The sequence below is a fragment of the Manihot esculenta genome, chromosome 9, assembly GCF_001659605.2.
Source record: "Manihot esculenta cultivar AM560-2 chromosome 9, M.esculenta_v8, whole genome shotgun sequence".
NCBI lineage: Eukaryota > Viridiplantae > Streptophyta > Magnoliopsida > Malpighiales > Euphorbiaceae > Manihot > Manihot esculenta.
In genome coordinates, this window is record NC_035169.2 from 3,414,608 (window position 1) to 3,437,795 (window position 23,188).

Sequence of the window (23,188 nt, forward strand, 5' to 3'; positions counted from 1 at the left end):
TTTATAAAATTCATAATATTTTAATTGAGTGATTTGAAAATAGAGATTGAATAGTTAATTTTGATAAAATATAAGGACCTATTAATAATTTAATCATATAAAAAAATATTTAAAATTCTCTAAAATTTCATTCCACCCTGAGAATCTCCTCGCAACCTCGCAAGTTTCAGTAATTCATCAAACTTATCAGTAGTGCAAGCAAGCACGATTGACCCATGAATCTTGGAGTCGAGATCACCATCAATCTTGGAGTCGATATCACCATCCTAGAACTGTTCAATAATAAATTATATTTAAACATTTATAATTTGAAAGATATAACTAATTTTTTAACATGTATAATATTTATTATTAATTATTTTATTTATAATTTGATTTTAATATATAAAAAACATTATTCACAGAACTGTACTCTTATTAAAAAAAAACAAAAAATTTTATTTTAATATGTTATTTTAATAGTATTAGAATTTTAATTATTAATAATAGCCTTAAAATAAGTAAATTATTAAAACATATAATAGTTTTAATAAGATCTAAACCAATCAGCAAGTATCTCTAACATGCCCAAAAGCATTCCAAAAGTCACAAAATCTATATGAAACTCTTTCCTCCACTCCCAACTTTCTAACTTCCTATCTTTTCTTTTAAGAATGAGGAGGCTGAACATAGAATTATACTAAAAACAAACTCATATCTTTAATGATGCTTTAAAACACCAAGTTTATCCCATAGTTTCTTCAATTTTGTAAAGTAAACAACAACTCATATAGATTCTTAGCTTATTTCTTTCTTTAATTGGTGTATAAGTTGCCCAAATCTTTCTTTAAAGCAAGTGTCATAGTCATAGACATACTCCAAGTCGAATAATTTGATATGAGAATCCTACTTGGATTATCTGAGTTTTGAAGAGTTGAAGGATCTGAATAATTTACTATCACAAGATTCAACAGTTTCAACAACTTAAATTGGTAGATTTTCTGTCAAACAAAAAACTAAAAAAAAATGGCAGATTTCTCAACCACTACACTTGTACCTTGGCTTCAGCAGGATACAAATCATACAATAGAGGTTTAGTTAATTTAGAAAGCAGTTTGAAAATAGTTGCATTAGGCCAAGCAAAGTGATTTAATCATATCCTTAAAATGGACTCGCTTTATTTGATAGCTATTGCTATTAACTATCAACATTTAATCGCCAGTTACACATCCAATCAACTTGGCACAAAGTAAAGAATCTCAAAGGGAAGAATATATATATATACCTTCCACAAGCATTTCTAAAATTCAAATTTTCATGTTAAAGATTGTGAACTTCATATTATTAGATACTAATGCAATGATTTCACTAATTTGACTTGAAGGAAAATAAAAGAAATTAAGGATCTATATATATATATATATATACCCAACTTGATGACTAGAAAATAAAAAAGTGACAAAGAGGATGTTTACTTTTCCTTCAATTCCCATAACATTTTCTGTTGTCTATAATTTTAGTGACATTTCATCCAACCAACAGCTGTAGAAGTCTAGTGATTCTCTTACCTTGTACTCTGGGACTGTATATCCTTCACCCTGCATTTATAGTGTAGTCTAATTGTTAAATCAATTCTCAATTAAAGCACACTGGTTTATAATCATTATTTTCATTACTATTAAAAATATAATAATTAAGCAAAAAAGAATTGCTTAAACCTTTATGGTTAGAAAGGTGAAGTTGTAATCATAACTTTGCAAGTACCTACAAGAGAAATGATAGCATTTTAAAAGGTCATTGAGCACAAAAATAAAAATAGATAAAGATTCTTACGCATTGTAGTATGGAACCAATTAGTTTTAGTTCTAACCTCAATTTTAGGACTGAGCTCTCAAGTTAAGGCTGTAGTAGCAGCCAAAAAAAAATTTGTAAAGGAGATGGTGGGCTTACCAGCAACTTGATGATTAGAAATCCATGACCTCCATTCATCAACAATCTTATATCAAAGAGATCAAGTCCATGTCTGAATTCAAGCGAAAGGCACACACATATCATGGTTTCCACCACAGGTCATTTGCTGTGTTAGAAATTTTCATTTTGTGGAAGAGAATCACAGCTGATTGAAATTAAAAATGATATTTGAAGAAGTTAGTTAAATTACATATCTATTATATTTGAAAAAGGTAATTACCAAGATGTGCTCCAAGACAAACTTGAATGGTCAAGATATAACAACTTTAGTTTGCTGATCCCTCATTGCGCACCTTTAAAAGCCTCAGGATGAGATCATCATTGCACAATAAACGTACTACCAATTTGGTGGTAGTAGTATCAGCAGAGAATCCCTTGTCAACCATTTCATTGATTAGTTCGGATGCTTTTGGTAAATCCTCATGCCTGAGAAACCCTTGAATGATGATATTATAAGAAAAATTATTTGGTAAACATCCTCCCTTTTCCATGTCTCTAAAAATCTTATATGCTTCATCTATTAATCCCTCTCGGCAGAGTCCTTTCATAATTGCACTATATATATGAACATTAGGTTGTAAACCATTTTCAAAAAGACTAGAAAACAGTTCCTTGGCATCATTAATCTTGCCAGCTTTGCACATACCATTGATCAGAATGCAATAGGTCACAAGATCAGGCTTCAACTGCCTTTCCTCCATTTCTTTTAATAGGGTGAGTGCTTCATCGAGATTCCCCTGTCTACACAAGCCATTAATCATAATTGAGAAGGTTACTACATTTGGCTGTTGACCATGAGAGCACATATTCTTAAAGAGCTCCTGTGCAGTTTGGGGCCTCCCTGCTCGAAACATACCCTCTATAAGAGTAGAATAAGTAACACCATCAGAAACTAAACCTTTATGAGACATTTCATCAAAAATCTGCTTTGCATCATCTATCATTTTGCACTTACAATATCCATTGATCAAAATGTTGTAGCTAAAAATGTCAGCTATCTCATTGGTCACCATCAGATCAAATACCTTTCTAGCCTTATCAATTTGCTTGCACAGACAATATCCATCCATCAATGAATTATAAGTGACAACACTAGGTTCCACACCTCTTTGAATCATTATTTTGATTATATTTTGTGCATTTGAAACCAGTCCTTTCTTACAAAGAGTGTCCATCAATATATTGAAGGTAAAAACATTAGGGGATATGTTCCTCCCCACCATTTCTTTCAACAAGGCCAAAGCTTCCTTGAATTGGTCTGAAATGCAAAGACCATCAATTAAGGATGTGTATGTGATCACATCAGGCTCTACACCTCTTTGAATCATTACATTGAATGTATTTTGAGCCTCTGAAACCATTCCATCCTTACAAAGAGCGTCAATCAATACATTGAAGGTATAAACATCAGGTGATATGTTCTGCTCCACCATTTCATTCATCAAGGCCAAAGCTTGGTTCTTTTGGCCTAATTTGCAAACGCCGTGAATTAAACCAGTGTAAGTGATGACATCAGGTGAAATGCCCTTATTCCTCATTTGAGAGAAGAGCTCTAAAGCCTCACCAACTAGCTCATCCTTGCAAAGGGCGTCAATGATTGCACTGTATGTCACAACATTTGGCTCACAACCCCTGTCAGCCATTCCCTTTAGTAGCCCAATAGCCACATTTGTTTTCCCAAATTTACACATTCCGTTTACTATCACATTGAAAGTACGAACATCAGGTTGATAACCACGTGCAACCATATCATCGAAAAATTCCACTGCTTTATCGATTTTACCCTCCATACAAAGCCCATTAATTAAGGTATTAAATGTCACAGTGGTAGGCTCCAATCCGAATTTGAGCATCTTACCAAAAACAGAGAAGCCAAAATCCACAAGGTGTAAGTGGCAGAAGCAATTAATTAAGATGCTAAGAGAATAAACATCGTGAGAGATTCCTACCAATTCAATTGTTTTGGACATGGAAAGGACAGTGTGATATTGTTTCATTTTCACAAGGGCAGATAAGAATCTACTAAATTGAGACCTAGAAGGAAGAGGATGCATATGAATTACATGATTAAAGGAAGCAATGGCATCATGAAGGCGGGTAAAAGAAGCAGATTTGAAGTTTTTTGTCAAGAAGCGTGCATCTTCAAGTGTGGAAGTAGAAGAATGGCAATAATTGGTAAATAAGAATAGGAATGGAGATTGAATGGTACCAATAGCCCCTTGTAGCTGAAGATGGAAGCTCCTGCTCTTCCTCCTCCAAGGCATCTTCATCATCATCGATCTCTTGTCAGTTGTTTTTAGGGATGGATCGGAGATTGGGAATGAGGAAAGGAAATAGAGAATCGGAAAAGGAAGGCTCTCTGCCAGCTGGTAAAGTGGTAAGGATAACAAAAGGAAATGCATTACCAGTTGTTTATATGCACCACATTTTGTGATATTTTTATTAATTTTTCATATAAAAATATTATTTAATAACAAATTAAATTTATCATTTTATAATAATAATATTTTAAATATAAATCCAATTAAGTCTTTACTTTTATTCAAGAGCTAAATAATTTTAATTTAAAATTTTGGATCAATTAAGTCTATATACTATTATTTAAGAGTCAAATGAGTCATAATCTGTTTTTTTTTAATAATATAATATTATTTTTTAATAATAAAAATATTTTTATATGATAAAATTTTATTTTATAATTTTAAAATCTTTATAATAATTAAAATACTAATTTTTTAATGTTTTAAATTATAAAAATAATATTTTATTATTAAAAAATAATATTAAGTTAAAATCATTTTAGCCCTTAATAAAATTAGATAGTTTAATTAGCCTAAAATTTTAAAAATTTTAAATTGAATATTGATTTTTTATTTTATTAAATAATATTCCTTATTTAATAAATAATTATCAATGTATATTTTTAAAAATATTATTATAGTCTAATTTTTTAATTTTACTCTAATATAATTAGAAATTTAAAATGACTAACTTTATATAATTTTTTATTATTAATTACTTTATTTTAGTATAATCAAAATTCATACTTTTGATGATCTTTTAAGTAGGTAGTTTTAAATTTTAGCTAGTTCTTTATATTAGATTACAATAAAATTTAATTTAAATTTAAATAGAAAATTAATATAATTAACCAATCAAATTAAATATTTTAAATAACAATAAAATAAAACAACCATATAATTATTAAATCTATGCAAATGTAGTTTTGGCAATTTAAATAATAAATAGGTTCTTAATTATTTATCATTTATAGATATGTATAAAATAATCTATAGGTTAATTGATTAAAAAAATATTCAACATTTACGTGCTTATATTTTAATTTTAATTTTTTAATTTTAATTTAATTAATCTAATTTTTATATTTTAATGTAATTTTATCTTATTTTAAAATTTTAAAATTTAATTGTTTGCGTGATAATCATAATTATTTTTTTAATCGGTCAATTGACTTGATTGAAAAAAACTTAACATTTATATTAGTTTACATTTTAATCTAAATATTTAAATTTTAAATAAATTGACTAACATTTATATTTAGATTTAATTTTAATCGATTAAAATAAATAATTTGATTATTAAATATGTAGTTCACATTTTATTTTATGGTAACAATTATGAATAATTTATAATAGATATATTATTTAATTTAAAATAATATTATATACAAAATAATTAAAAAATAATATATCTATTATAAAATTTTCATAATTATCAATGTAAAATAAAATATATCTACCGGTAAAACTGTTGACTTCATATGTAAGTGTTGAATTATTATTATCTTTAAAATTAAATATATTATTTAACTATAGTTAAATATAAATTAATATTATTTTTATATATAAAGCTAATTTATATTTAAAAAATAATAAAATATTATATTTGATATTTTATCTGAACTCTTATATTTTAATTATTTAAAATTTATTAAAATTACATCCAAATATAAATATTAGACCAATTAAATCAAAATTTAAATATTTAAATTAAAATATAAAATAATGTAAATGTCAAGTTTTTCCAAGATATTAATTTATATAAAAAATAATAATAATAATATACGTAATATGTCAAAAATTTAAGAATGGATAAATTAACTAAAATTGTATTAAAATATAAAAATTGAATAATTAAATCAAAATTAAAAAATTAAATTAAAATATAAATATACGCAAAACTTAAATTTTTAAATCAAGGAACACCCCTTAACAAGTCCATTTTTACTAATATTCTTGCATAACCCACTTTGCCCTCTTCATCGTGCCTACCTATTTTACTCAACATCTCTACATTCTAGACATTTTTTAAATTAGTTCCAAATTAATTCTCAACATCAGTTTCCATTGCATCAAAATTAAAAGTTTTTTTTTTAAATAAAAAATATAGGGTTCGTTATCAAGAACTCACCTTTTCTTATCCTCAAATTGGAAGTTAAACTAATAAATATTATTTTTCATAAAAGAGATAGAATTTAGACTATATCTCTTCTATTTGCTCGTAGCGAAACTCTCAATCCCTTAAACTTAATATTTCAAATACGCTCCTTATCTACCCATTCCTCTATCTCACATATTCACTTTAAACATACGTCGCTTTGAATTTTACAATCTTCTTCTATCCATTCATAATTATTGAAAGAATAAATCGTAATTTCCCCTCTGAATGAATGCCTGCTCCTATTCTAGAATAACAAATACATTCATTATCAACTCATTCATCTATCTCACATATTCACTCTATATATATGTCGCTCTGAATTTTATAATCTTTTATCCATTCATAATTATTGAAAGAATAAATCGTAATTTTCCCAATAGATGCCTGCTCCTATTCTAGGATAACAAAACTGCCCAATTTTTTTTCTTAGGCAAAAGGCTCATTTTAGCCCCTTAATTATTAGCCAATAGTCAATTAAGTTCTTAATTATTTTTTTTTTGGGTTCAATCAAGTCTCTTAACTTTTAATTTTGGCCTAATTATCCTACATATTATAATTTTAAGCAAATTAAATCCAAATCAATAATCGAAACATAACTCTATTAAATAGTCATCCATTAAAATATTTTAAAATTTTTAAAATTGAAAAATCAAAAATATTATCTCCAAAACTGTAATAACCTCTTATCTTCAAAACTAACCTAAAAAATCTAAACATGTTTTCTTAATTAGCGATGACTATGGAGAGTCATGTTTTCATGTCATTCATCTTGGAAGTTGATACTTATCGTTTTACCATATTTATCATTTCACCTTTATGAACAGCCATGGAAGAAAGATCCATAGCGTCATCAAATATAAATTTACAAACCCACTCAACATCTTGACCATAGTATTATTAGTATTTTCAACTAACATGAAAGTAGTTCTTGAGTTTGGAGGGTATATTGACGGTAGCATATGAAAGAAGCTTAAAGAGCACTTCTAAGTCACTTGTGTTAGCTGAATTAAGAGGAGAGATGCTAGAAATGCAAGTTGAAAGATATTGAGTAATAATGCTTTGAGATTGGATGGGTAAGTAAACGATGATGGTAGAGGAGATGATGTTAGATTTTATATATTCTAATTTCTTAAAAACTTACTTTATTTATTTATTTGACTCTGTTAACGTTAAATTTAGAGTTATTAGGCTAAAATTGAAAGTTGAGAGCTCGATTTGACTTAAAAGTCTTTAAGGTCTTAAATAACTATTAGTAATAGAGAAAATGTATGTGATTACTAAAACTAGCAATTTGATAAAAGCACAGAAAAATCCTAGTTGTCTATATAATCTCTAAACAAACAACCTCCAGAAGTCAAATTATCTCTCTTGAAGCCTACGAATCTAATCAGAAATAGAGCATAAAAACCTCAGAACTCTTAGTTTGATTCAGATATTTCTCCTTCTCAAAGTTAGATGAGTCACCATATCGCCGCTTTGAGTTAGTCCTCAAAAAAAAAAAGTGTTCCTCCATTTCTAAAAGCTCCACCCTATTTTTGTGCAACCAAATTTAACACTATAAAAATGAATGTTTTCTGACATTACTCTGACCCAGTCTCTTTGGACATGTGTTTTATATGGACAAAGATAATAAAGGAAAATGCTCTTACTTCTCTCTCCTATTACCATCGGGTTTTTAAGTTTCTCATTATATTGACTTTCACATGATTTGTAGGGCTGAACATTCAAAATACATGCAATGAAGTGAAAATTTTAGTATATTTCAAATACTAAACAATATTTTACTATTATTTTTAAATTTTTATATATAATATAATAATAACAATTATTATTATTATTATTTAAAATAGCAAATTAAATTTGGTCTCTTATTATCAAAATATCATATTATTATATGAAAATATTTAATCAAAGTCATCTAGAAAGATCATAATAAAATAAAATTAAGAAAATAAAGAAAATACATTATTTTAGTTGATTTTATTATTATAAACGAAATATTTAAAACTTTTTTATTCATTTGCTAATATCCGATATTCAATGAAATTATCAATAACATATATTAAAAAAATTATTATACCCAATTATATATAAATCATAAGTAAAAAAAAATTATCCTAATACAATAACAATTGCAAAATTAATATAATATATTTTTATTTCATTTAAAATTATTAATTTTCAATAATAAATTAAATTTGGTGATTTATAATTTGAAAGATATGACTAAAGTTTTAATACTTTAATATTTTTCTTTTACATAAAACTATGAAAATTTAATAATAAGTTATATTTAGACATCTATAATTTAAAAGATACTAATGATATTTTTAGCATATATAAGATTTATTGTTATTTTATTTATAATTTGATTTTAATAGTTTGATTTTCATCGTTAAAGCCAATCTTCTTTTGCTTATAATTTTTAAACCAACCAGGGTATCTATGTGCCCAAAAGCTTTACAAATGTCACATAATCTATCTTAAACTCTATACGAAACTCTTTACAAAAGCTTTACAACTCATTAATTCTCTCTCTCAAGCTATACTTCAAAAGCACGACATTCACAAATAGTTAAATGATGCTTTGAAACACCAAGTTCATCCCATAGTTTCTTTAATTTTGTAAAGAAAACAACTAATATAGATCATTGACTGAAACTACTATATTCTTTCTTTAATTGGTACATAAGTCGCTTACATTTTCTTCTAGAACAATTAATTTTTTCCACTGATAGACCCAAACCCTCAATTAACTTTTTTGTTTTGTAAAAATGATCTGGAAGCACATTATTTTCAAGTAGAACTTCTTTCACAAACTCGCGACAATCTGATCAAAACATTTTATAGAGAAATGATGTTCCGCTTTCATGTTCATCAAATGTGTCACAGTAGACAATTTTGTGTGCTTATTGCATCTTGGGCATAACTCTTTATTTGCTGCTTATAACATTTCATACAACTTTTGTGTCTCGGCATTAAGTTTCTCCTCCATGAATTCAATTTGAGGCGGTAAACCAAACCCTTCAAGTACCGTTTAATAATATCAGCCATTAGTCTCAATTTGAAAATCGTTTTCCATGATAGTTTCAGATAATTGTACACTAGTGGTTCCTTGATTATCCCAACATTCACCATGTAATGTCCACCTGTAGTAATTAGGGACAAAACCATTTTTCATCACATGATATCGTACATCATCCACACTTAGGAATTTGCGATTCGAACACCTTATCATACTATAAGGACATCTTATATTCATACCATCCATACGTTCAGGATGTATTAAAGCAAATTGTATGAACTCCTCTAAACCGTTTAAAAATTGAAAAAATTACTTTTTAGTCCCTGAAATTTGACGTAATTAACACTTATGTCCCTCTATTTTGACGACCCAATACTTAAGTCCCTCACTTTCTCTTTCGTCCAAATTCGTAGTCCTTCCGTCCAAAATAGTCATTTGGGACATATAAGTTGACAAAACTAACCCTCACTAAAAGTGGTGCTATTTCAAAATCACGAAACCCAAACCCAATGCACCTTAATCCTCATGTTTGTTATGTGAAATGAATATTGAAATAATGAAACAGGTGCAAGCCTTAGAAGCAGTTTTGAGAATCAATCACAACAAAGAAAAACAAGAAGCGGCGACTGCCGGGATCAAGAAGGAGGTCATAAAGCTACTAAAAAGAAATCAGTTGCAAAACAACAACAGTATTATCCCGGGTTATTATCCTCTTCAACCGTTAATAATCCTCCGGCGAAGGATAATATTATGGCTGTTACAGATGCGGTTACTAACAGTTTCAAAAATGTTATTTTTTTGCTGGGTTGCACCACAAGAATCGGACATGCTCGATTTCGTAGAGCCCCCGTGTCTCCTGCTTCTGCTACTCAAGAACGACCGCAACAATCACAACCACAACCGCAACAGCAGCAACAAGAAGTTCAAGATCCAGGACCTACTATTCGACCTATTAGTTCTCAAACAACCCTTTAGAGTTTACCAACCGACCCCAGTTCATCGGCTTCCTCCCTTGCCCTAAAAGACTCCTCTTTTAGTTTCAAAGAATGGGTTTTCAAAAAGGAACGAGATTCATCCTTCTATCAATTGCTTCATGCCCACTGAGCCAAAGCTTCATGCCCAACCTTGGATCTTGCAAACAGGAGGTAGACCAACTGAAGCAAGGACTAGTGAAGCAAAGACTAGCAGCGGATCTAGATCTGGAACATTGGATCTTTTTCATTCTGACTAAGTAACTTGTACTGTGCCTATGAACTCATCCTAAGCTAAGGAAAAAGCGGATTCTCTAACTATGAGATTTATACCGGATTAAACCAATGAATTGGAACGAATAACTCAACTAACCGAGAAAAACAAGTTCCAGAGGCATCTTTCATTCATATCGATTTGGATTTTTCCGCACCATATTTTGATCTGCCTCTTTTTCGATCCAAAATTCCCAGCAAATCCTCGACTTCTCGAATACAATGAGATTTCACACGTGGCGAATCCTTTACTTTACCTCCTCTTATTAAGACCGAATGTTTCTACAAATTATGACCTTCGCCTGGAATGTGAGCAAATATATCATGCCAAAAGGAAATAGTGAAGGTATGGAAATAGTGAAGATACGATGGAGAAGAAAGATGGAAAAAAGAAAGAAAAAAAAATGAGAATCAACAATGGGAAAAAAGAAATGGAGAGGATATGAAAGAGAATAAAGATTGAGGGATTTCAGTTTGAGGGGATTTTAACAAGTTCATTAAGGGCATTTTTGAAAAAAAATTCTTACCTCTCACCTTTGACTCTTTGACCAAACAGCTATTTTGGACGGAACGACTATGAATTTGGACGAAAGAGAAAGTGAGAGATTTAAGTGTTGGGTCGCCAAAATAGAGGAACACAAGTGTTAATTACGTTAAATCTCAAGGACTAAAAAGTAATTTTTCCTCAAAAATTCGATATTCAACAACCCATCCTTGAGCCTATTATACATTAGTGGCATTCATTTTCCTACACAAGATATCTATAATAAAAATATATAAATTAAATTTAGAGAAATGAGAGGAGGAATTAAAGTAAAAGATGTTCCAAAGTATCCTAAGAATTAACCATTTAACTACCATATATATTGCACAATTCTCCTAAGACAAGAGTTGCAATTCATTCAGAATATGAGGACCCAGCTAGAAGAACTACCTACGCACAACCTTGTGTGGTCAACTAGGATACATCCTTTTCCAACACTACTGGGGCTGAGCGAGTGACCGTGTTGAAGCAATAGTTGCATTTACGTTTAGTAGTGCCAATAGTGTACTATGTTAATCTAACCTTAACATTACATAGACTATGATACATAATTACTCTTGCAAATATTATGCATGAAGATAGCATACAGATTTATTTGAATATCAAGAGGCTTTTCCTATGATAAGCTGAACTTCAACTTTCCTATAAATAGTTTTGATTGAAAAGATAACTACTCAATAGAGAATCAAATTTTTAAACAGGTGATAAGTAGACTTGCATGAAGCTACAATAGATTTAATATTCTAATAACTTCCAGCAATTCAATTAATGATGACAAAGGCGCGCCACAGATAATGCAAGAAATACAGATCTGATAAATACTCTCTCTTGCGAATACTACCAAGATTGCATAATCCTTTATTTGTTCTTGCTGTTAACCTGGTTAACATTCTTATTCATATCACTAACAGATAATAATACAAAGCAAAGCAAAAATTTCAGAATCTAGATTAGACAACTACACCTGTTAGTGGCAAATTGTACAACCAACACAAGTTACAAATTATGTGAATCATCTTGGGGCTGGAAATCACGAGCTCTAACCTCTGAAACCTGCATCAACTAAGCCATGGTATGTCGACAGTTTTGAGGATGCTTCTTCTCCAAAGAAGAAAACATCATTTATTTACATCTCCTCCAGTTAAAAAGAGGAGTTCTTTTCTTCCTTATGAAAAAGAGTTTAAAGTTAACTTCTAGTTTTTAAAACTGTCCAACATATTTTTATTTTTTTTTTTGGCTCATAAGTGCATTTCACATCTCAGAAAAAAACTACTACATAAAGACCTCTCTAAACAAGCAAATATACAATATCAAAAGCTGTAAAAAATTTAAGAAAACCCAGAATTTTCAACCTTAACCTAATGCTTTTCTGTTTAAATTCTTTAGATTGCATTCAGATATGCAGGAACTAAAATAAAGATTTATTTTCAAACTATTTGTATTAAGAAAAGCTTTTCTTTCCTTTTTAGTTGGGTAGATTCATATATGTGCATGGAAATTTGTTTCAGTATGAACTTGAAATAACAAATAAAGGTGGACTTCCAACTATACCAGTAAACTCAAAGGGGCTGTTCTTTGAACAGTTTGAAACTAAAAATTGAATTCCAAATTCTTTGCATTTCCAATTCTATTGAAACCAAACCTTTTTTTTTTGTTAGATGAATACAAATAAGAACAAGATAATGACTAGTATATTTGGATATTCAGAAACAGGGGGAAGAAAAATCCATACCAGCTGGAAGAAAAAGATAAAACATTTCATATTTGATTAAGGCCCTTGAGTACTGAACCAATATTTTAGGTTCCCCGATTAAGGCCCTTGACTAGTATATTTGGATATTCAGAAACCAAACCTTTCATAAATACTTGTTGTCAGAAATATAAATTTTCTTCTCTAACTTTTCATCACTCAAGGTTAGGTTTTACACAGTTCTATATCTTACTGTCTCCTCAGCCCAATTTTTATTGGCCACTCCTACTTGTCTTACAATATAGCTGTTTTTCCTGGCCTTTCAATACACATGGTTTAACTTTTTCCTTTCATGTCTTTTTAATTGATTGTTTGTTGATTTCATATGATGCTGCATTTTTTCTTTTAACTAACTCAGATTAATATTTAGCATCCCAATAAAGCAAAATCGTGTTTCCTACTGTCATTAGTTTCTTGGTGTTGAAACCTCATTTTTAGTCAATAATATTTTTTTACTCCTGGAATTGCTGGTCACTTTTATTCTCTGATAAATGTTGTATGAAAATTGCCTAGTATTTTAATGACAAGGCAGCCAATATTGAAGCCGAAACATCTGGAATTCCATTTGGTGAATTTCAACTGACAAGGCATGAATTTTCAAGTTTAGGGTGTGGGAAATTTAGTGGTACATGCTTAATTTTTGCTTCAGCTCCTCTTGTTTATTTACAGTTGATTTTGCATCTATCAATTTTCCTTATCATTGCTTTATTGTAGAGCAGAATTCTTTAGGTACCTGGGATACTTATTTGGAGTGTAGCAGATCCAAATACAGAAAATGACCATAATCTCTTTTTTGGTTTTCTGCTCTAATCCCTATAGTTCTCATTTCTTTAAGTTTAATCCTGTGATATTTGGTTATTGCATGAATTTTTTAGCATTATTCTAATAATATTATTTTCTGCTCTTTCAAGATGCATCAAGAACTATCAGAATGTAGCACAACAGAATCATCTAATGATAATGAGAAACAAGAGCTTCAGGAAGTGTCAGAAGAAGATGAGGCCTCCTTCTATGATACAAAAGAATATTTTACTGAACCTACTATTATTCGTGAGTCGATAAAAGGAGCTGCCAGTCAATGTAAGAAACACAGGGAACCTAAAATACTGACCTAAAATAAATAGATGTAATAGTAAATTAACAGCACAAGCATATTGTTGTTCGCAACACTTACAAGTTGTTGATGGTCGACGCTAGATTCCAGTTGGCACAAACCAGCTGATTTAGTGAACCAACAGTGATTGATTTGCTGTGAATCACGAGAGGACACGAACCGCTGCAAGCGATGATGGATTTGTGGAGTCAGGACGCGAAGACGACAGGACGAGAGGTGAGGGCAGACAGTGCATTTGTGGAGGTGAGGGCAGAGGACACGAGACACAGACGGTGGATTGCTGAGAATCACGGTGAGGGCAGAAACTCAAATGGGGATGCAATTCTCAGAAGAAAAAATGAGGAAGGAGCTTGGCTTAGAATAGGGTATCAAAACGATGTAGTTTTGCTAATAAATAACTTAGCGACCAAACCAATTAGTCGCTATTTTGTTTCTAATATTTCCGCTCAAAAATGGTCGCTATTTCGTCGCAAAAATGGTCGCAAATATCTCACGCCATTTATTCCCGCTAAACTTAGCGACGATTTAAAATTTGATCACTAAATAATGACCAGACCAATTTTTGCTCGCTAAGTATTTTATTAAATAAAAAAAAATCATTTTATTCAAGTAGTAGCATAATGGTCGTTGATTGAATGCTATATAACGATTAAAAAATTTGATCGCTAATTTTGATCGCAATTTCACAATTTTTTTGTGGTGTAATTTCCTCCCATAAATCCTTTGCACTATATGCATACAAAAAACTTCCACTAGATCCTTAGAGATGGAATTCGAAATCTAACTCACCATGCTATCAACTCTCATCCACTTCTCAAAACCAGTGGAGCCAAAAAGAGGAATTTGCACACTATGATTTACAAATCCTAACTTTTCTTTTGCTCTTAAAGCGTCATAGAAATACTCCAACTCCAATAATTTAGTCCATTTAAAGGTGCAGATATAAAGATCATACCTGGATTATCTGAGTTTTGAAGACTCAAAGGAAATCATTTGCAATTGGTTTCCTACCTCTCAATATGTACCCTGTCGAACCCTACCTTCTCTAACAAAACTAACACTTCCAATTGCCATGGATGCAGAATAAAAAAAAAAAACTTCAAGAATTCCGCAACAAGCAAAAACAAAAATACCATGCAGAAACAAAAGCGCAAAGAAAACTTTATTGAGTATATTACAAGGTTTACAATGTGCTAAACACAAAATCTCGCATAATGTCCGATATTCATTTGCTAATATCCGATATTCAATGAAATTATCCGATATTCAATGAAATTTTACAAGGTTTACAATGTGATATCCGATATCCGATATTCAATGAAATTATCCGATATTCATTTGCTAATATCCGATATTACAAGGTTTACAATGTGCTAAACACAAAATCTAGCAAATATTTAAAACTTTTTTATTCATTTGCTAATATCCGATATTCAATGAAATTATCAATAACATATATTAAAAAAAATTATTATACCCAATTATATATAAATCATAAGTAAAAAAAAATTATCCTAATACAATAACAATTGCAAAATTAATATAATATATTTTTATTTCATTTAAAATTATTAATTTTCAATAATAAATTAAATTTGGTGATTTATAATTTGAAAGATATGACTAAAGTTTTAATACTTTAATATTTTTCTTTTACATAAAACTATGAAAATTTAATAATAAATTATATTTAGACATCTATAATTTAAAAGATACTAATAATATTTTTACATTTATTGTTATTTTATTTATAATTTGATTTTAATATAATACAAAATATTATATACAAAATTGTACTCTTATACTTGTGAAAATCCATTTCACCTAAATTATCCATTCCAACTAATTTAACAAAATTTTATTAAGTATATTGCAAGATTATACTTGTGTTATATATTTAGTTACCTGCAAAGCGAGAGAAATCCATTTCACCTAACTTGCCTAGAATCAAAAATATATTTGACAAAGTCCTTAATTTTATTTAAATCCTATACACACACTCTCTACAACTGATGTGAGTTTCGAAGGTCCTCGGTGGTTCCATAAGTCTGATTTTCATTGTTAAAGCCAATCTTCTTTTGCTTATAATTTTTAAACCAACCGGGGTATCTATGTGCCCAAAAGCTTTACAAATGTCACAGAATCTATCTTAAACTCTATTTGAAACTCTTTACAAAAGCTTTACAACTCATTAATTCTCTCTCTCTCTCAAGCTATACTTCAAAAGCACCACATTCACAAATAGTTAAATGATGCTTTGAAACACCAAGTTCATCCCATAGTTTCTTCAATTTTGTAAAGAAAACAACAACTAATATAGATCCTTGACTGAAACTACTTAATTCTTTCTTTAATTGGTATATAAGTCGCTTAAATCTTTCTTCTAATTTCCTCCCAAATATCCTTTGCACTATATGTATACAAAAAACTTCCACTAGATCCGTAGAGATGGAATTCAAAATCTAACTCACCATGCTATCAACTCTCATCCACTTCTCAAAACCAGTGGAGCCAACAGGAGGAATTTGCACACTACGCTTTACAATTCCTAACTTGTCTTTTGCTCTTAAAGCAAGTGTCATAGATATACTCCAACTCAAATAATTTAGTCCATTTAAAGGTGCAGATATAAAGATCATACCTGGATTATTTGTGTTTTGAAGACTCAAAGGATCTGAATCATTTTGCAATTGGTTTCCTACCTCTCAATATGTACCCTGTCAAACCTTATCTTCTCTGACAAAACTAACACTTCCATTTGCCATGGATGCAGAATAAAAAAAAAACTTCAAGAATTACGCAGCAAGCAAAAAGAAAAATACCATGTATAAACAAAAGCTCAAAGAAAATTTTATTGAGTATATTACAAGGTTTACAATGTGCTAAACACAAAATCTCGCTTAATGTACAGCTGAAAGGAGAAAAGAAACAACCAAAGCAACTTTTCTTGCCTAACTTTTCTCAAACAGTAAGAAACAATGTGTTTCGCCTTCATAACACCATACAAACGTATCACAAAATGCACCATATAAATAACTCAATAGGTGGTCTAAAATATATTTGTTATATACCATATTGACAAAATGATCATACTTGATTGTATTATTATTATATCATAAAGATATATCATACAGAGATGATTTCCTAAGTATTTTTCCTTAATATACAGCCATTGTAACTAATTTACTATCACATGATTCAACAATCTCACAACTAAAATTGCTAGATTTCTGTCAACCAAGAAACCGATAAAGAAAAATGGTAGATTTCTCAACCACTACACTTGTATTATGGGGCTGCATATCCTGCACCCTGCATTTATAGGGTAGTCTAGTTGCTAAATCAATTCTCCATTAAAGCCCCACTTGTTTATAATCACTATTTTCATTATTATTAAAAATATAATAATCAAGCAAAAACGAATTGCTTATACCTTTATGTTTAGAAAGGTGAAGTTATAATCATATCCTAGCAAGTAGCTACAAGAAAATTGATAGCATCTTAAAAGGTCATTGAGCACAAAAGTAAAATAGATAAAGATTCTTAAGCATTGTAGCATGGAATCAATTAGTTTTCGTTCTCAACTCATTCTTAGGACTGAGCTCTCGAGTTAAGGCTGTAGTAGCAGCCCAAAAAAAATTGTATGGAAGATGGTGGGTTTACCAGCAACTTGATCATTAGAAATCTATGACCTCCAGTCATCAACAATCTTATATCCAAAGAGATCTAGTCCATGTCTGAGTTCAAGCGAAAGGCACACACATATCATGGTTTCCACTGCAGGTAATTTACAGTGTTAGAAATTTTCATTTTGTGGAAGAGAATCATAGCTGATTGAAATTAAAAATGAAATTTGAAGAAGTTAGTTAAATTACATATCTACTACATTTGAAGAAGGCAACTTTAGTTTGCTGATCCCTCATTGCACCCCTTTAGAAGCCTCATAACGATTTCGTAGCTTGCTTAGAATGAGATCATTATTCAGCGATAAATGTACTACCAATTCTGTGGTAGCAGCATCAGCAGAGAACCCCTTATCAACCATTTCGTTGATTAGTCCTGATGCTTTTGGTAAATCCTCATGCTTGAGAAACCCTTGAATGATGATATTATAACAACAATTATTTGGTAAACATCCTACCTTTTCCATGTCCTTAAATACCTTATACGCTTCATCCATTAATCCTTGTTGGCAGAGTCCTTTCATAATTGAAAGTACGAACATCAGGTTGATAACCACGTGCAACCATATCATCAAAAAATTCCACTGCTTTATCCATTTTACCCTCCATACAAAGCCCATTAATTAAGGTAGTAAATGTCACAGTGGTAGGCTCCAATCCGAATTTGAGCATCTTACCAAAAATAGAGAAGCCAAAATCCACGAGGTGTAAGTGGCAGAAGCAATTAATTAAGATGCTAAGAGAATAAACATCGTGTGAGATTCCTAGCAATTCAATTGTTTTGGACATGGAAAAGACAGTGTGATATTGTTTCATTTTCACAAGGGCAGACAAGAATCTACTAAATTGAGCCCTAGAAGGAAGAGGATGCATATGAATTACATGATTAAAGGAAGCAATGGCATCATGAAGGCGGGTAAAAGAAGCAGATTTGAAGTTATTTGTCAAGAAGCGTGCATCTTCAAGTGTGGAAGTAGAAGAATGGCAATAATTGGTAAATAAGAATAGGAATGGAGATTGAATGGTACCAATTGCCCCTTGTAGCTGAAGATGGAAGCTCCTGCTCTTCCTCCTCCAAGGCATCTTCATCATCATCGATCTCTTGTCAGTTGTTTTTAGGGATGGATCGGAGATTGGGAATGAGGAAAGGAAATAGAGAATCGGAAAAGGAAGGCTCTCTGCCAGCTGGTAAAGTGGTAAGGATAACAAAAGGAAATGCATTACTAGTTGTTTATATGCAGCACATTTTGTATATTTTTTATTAATTTTTCATATAAAAATATTATTTAATAACAAATTAACTTTATTCTTTTATATTATTATAATATTAAATTATTATAACTGTACCTTATAACAGTGTAGAGCGGGGATGGGTTATGGTTTCTGGGAAGTCGATAGAGAAGGATGATGGATAAGTGGTTATTAAATTAAAAAACCATTAACAATTTCACTGAAAAAAATTAATATTTCACAAGAAAATTTAAATAATTAAAAAAAATCGATTAAAATATATTGAAATAAATACATAATTGATTAAAATTTGTAAAAATCTTAATCTTAATATTTTTCAGAAATCTTAATCTTAATGATTGAAATGGAAGTTATAAGGGCTGTGCATGATGCAAGGTAATTGAGGTTTCTCCAGTTTTTCATTATTTAATTTTTATGTGTTTTTAATTAAAAATTAATTTATAAATAAATTTAATTACAATTGAAAAGATTGAGATAAAATTTTAATAATAAGTTTAAGTTTATAAATATTAAAGGTTACACTAGAGGGTGAATTTATAAAATTTAAAATTTAATGATTAATTTAAATGAATATAAATGGAATAGAAATTAAAATTAAAAATCTATTGACCCACATCGAATCTATTAATTTAAAAAAATATTTACTCAATTATCCATTGTTTAGTTATATTAAAAAGATATTCACTCAATTATCCATTATTTAGTTACAGTGTTTAAATAAACGAATTCCGCCTATTATTAAAATTAAATTAATCCGCATAACGCTTAAATTAATTTTTAATTAATTAATCGTTTCATTAAACATGTAGATTTAATTAATTAATAGTTTTAAGAAGAAAAGAACTCAAATTTGATTAATAATAGCAAGCCAATTCTTTCAACTAAATCAATAAGTTTCTTAACATAAAGGAATATGCTAATTGCTATTTGTATTAATACAATTAAATAATTTCATATTTACTTTGAGTTAATTAGCAATATGTTTGTCTTCCTAAGAGATTTAATAGATCTTTTGAATTTCTAAAGAATAATAATGGAGGTGGTGTTACTCGAAAATAAAAATTAATTGAAAAAAGAAATTGAGATGAACATAAATTAAAAATAAAATCTCACAACTTAATTAAACCTCAACTTGATTAACCTTCAAGTGAATGGAGGAGTTTAGCCTCTAAGAGTTATAACAAAATCGCAGAAAATAAAAAAAGAAGGGGAAAGAGCGCTCAGTTGAAGAGAAACTGAAAAGAGTGTGGAGAAGAGGAGAAGAGATGAGAGATCTACTTCTAAAGTAGCATTTATATAGGATTTTTCTAAATAAAAAGACAATTATTCACCATTTAAAAAAAAGGTAAAATAAATCTACTATTCATATAATAACTCTTATTTTAATCTTAATTTGATTGTATTTACATCTATCTCAAAACAGTTTTGAACTCTCTTGGCAAACCAGAAATACTGCAATCTATCCATTGAGATTGGGTCACAATTTTGGGTAAGACCTTATAGTCAAAATCATAACAAAATAAAATTTAATATGAAAAAAATACTAAGTTTTGCAACTCATCAAGTATTAAATTGAAATTAAAAAAATAAATAAATTTGATTAAAATGTAAATTAACATAAAGATTAAATATAGAATTGATATATTTATTTTTTTTCACATATTTAGCATTAGACATAAATTTAATTTATAAACAGATATATAATATGTTTGTAAAATTAAATGTACGCAAACGAATTTGTAAACAAATATAAAATCCGTTTGTAAAATTCAATGAATACAAACATGTGTTGAATCCGTTAATTAAAACTAATTTCTTTTTACTTAATTTAAAAAAATCTACAAAAAGGGTAAATGAATATCCATCTACATATACCTTAACTTTATTTAAATTAGATGACAAGTAGGATAAAAGAATAGTTTAAAAAAAAAAAAGAATAAAATCGTTAGGGGAGAAATTAATTTAAAAAGAAAACTTAAAGAAGAAAATAACGCAATTAAAATAGTAAAATAAATAATCAAATTAAAATTCAGCTGAAAATAATTAAAATTGAAATGTTTGCAGTTTATCATAGTGTTCAAACAAACGAATCTTACCGATTCATCCTAAATTAATCCACATAGCGATTAAATTAATTTATAGTTAATTAATAACTCCATTAAATTTATTTATTTAATTAATTAACCGCTGTAAGAAGAGAATAACTCAAATTTGATCAATAATAGCAATCAAATTATTTAAACAAAATCAATTAATTACTTAACACAAAGAATATGATAATTGCTACTTATATTAATCTAATTAAACTTATTTGAATTAAATAACAATACATTGTCTTCTTAGAAGATTCAATAGCCCTTTTTGAATTCCTAAAAGGATAACTATAGAGGTGGTATTCCTCAAAAATAGAAATTAATTGAAAATAAAAATAAGATAAACAGAAATTAAAAACATAATCTCACAATTTTAAATGAATTTCAATTTGATTAGCTTTCACCTGAATAAAAGAGTTTAGCCTACAAAGGTAATAATAAAATTATAAAAAAAATAAAAGAAGAAGAATGTAATACCCGGTTAGAGTTGACAGTAGGCTTACTACGGGTCCCGGCGGCCTTAAGCCGATCTGGATCCTAGTGCCGGTGATGGTCCGGTAAGCGGGCTGTTACAAAGAAGAGGAAGAATTCGGCCAAGAAAGGACCAAAAAAGAGAGGAGATGATGAGAAGAGATGGTGAATTCTACTTCTAGAGCAACCTTTATATAGGTTTTTTCCAAATAAAAAAATAATTATTCATAATTTAAAGAAAAAGTAAAATAAATTTACTATTTCTATAATGATTCTTATTATAATCCTGATCTGATTATGTTTGCATCTATCTGAAATAGTTTTAAATTATGTACAGTTGGCAAAACAGTAATCCTAAAATCTGTTTGTTGGCTGGGAGTACAGCCTTGAGCTTCCCGTCAGAAAAAAACTCTAAAAACAGTCTCTTTTGATTCTTTTTTTCATTTTTAACTCAAAATCTGTCCAAAATCAAATTTCAAATAAAAATCATTTTTTTATATCTAAATTATAGCAAAATTATGAAATTTAATATAAAAAAAATAGTAAGTTTTGCAACTCATCACAAATTGATTTACAAATAGATGTATAATTTATTTGTAAAAATTTTATAAATTGACACATACGGATTTGTAAATAGATGTACACTTCGTTTTAAAATTAAATAAATACAAATTAATTTGCAAACAGATATATAATTTATTTGTAAATTAAATAGACACTAATATATTCGCTAAGGGACGTATAATCCATTTGTAAAATTAAATAGATACAAATTGCTTCATAAAAGAATGTTTGATCTGTTTATAAAATTAAAGGAAACAAACTGATTTTCAAACGGATATATAATCTATTTGTAAAATTAAATCGATACAAACTGATTCACAAATAAACATGTAATCCATTTGAAAATCACTTCTTAAAGCCAAACTGTCTCTTCTTTACAATCTAATCAAAAGTAGAATATAAAAACCTTTGGTAGGACTCATATATAGTCTAATTGACATTGAGATATCTCCTTCTCAAAGCCAGATGAGTCATCGTATTGCCGCTTTGAGTTTGCCCTCCAAAATACAAGTGTTCCTCTAATTCCAAAAACTCCATCCTATTTTTGTGCAACCAAATTTAAAACTTTCAAAGAAATGGAAGTTTTCTCTCATTGCTCTGTCCCACTCTTTTTGGACAGATAATGATGTGTTTTATATGGACAAAGTTAATAGAGGGAAATGCTTTTACTTCTCTCTCCAAGTGCCATAAGTATTTTGGGTATTAGAGTTTTTCATTATATTAACTTTCAGATAATTTGTACCGCTAAATATTCAATTAACATATTAACGACATGGACCATTTAATCTATTTATTAAACCATTAAAAACTCAATGTGGATTTAATTCTAGGATCAAATAAATATATCAATAATGAAATCAATCTAAGTTCATTAAGAGGTGAGCTTCTTGACAAACACACATCACATTCAATAGAAGTAATAAGCATTTAAGGATGGAACTATAACGTTTAAATTATGCAAGAAAATAAAAAATAATAATAAAATTTAATTAAATTATTAAAAAAAGTAATTGTTTAAGTAAATTATTGACTATTACC

At 29.2% G+C, this 23,188-nt stretch overlaps 2 protein-coding genes across 2 annotated transcripts in view; both read right to left on the reverse strand.

Moving 5' to 3' along the window:
- Nucleotides 1-1,418: 1,418 nt before the first annotated feature.
- The window catches only part of LOC110611558 (pentatricopeptide repeat-containing protein At1g63330), a 44,024-nt gene continuing 22,254 nt past the window's right edge, over nt 1,419-23,188 (reverse strand). Inside the window, exon 3 of the mRNA XM_043960289.1 lies at nt 1,419-1,577. The gene's annotated coding sequence lies outside the window, so the exon portion shown is untranslated. The remainder of the gene's footprint in view (nt 1,578-23,188) is intronic.
- Nucleotides 2,217-3,947, reverse strand: LOC110610361 (pentatricopeptide repeat-containing protein At1g63330). The gene has a single exon (XM_043959856.1). It carries the CDS (start codon nt 3,945-3,947, stop codon nt 2,217-2,219), a length of 1,731 nt encoding a protein of 576 aa, XP_043815791.1.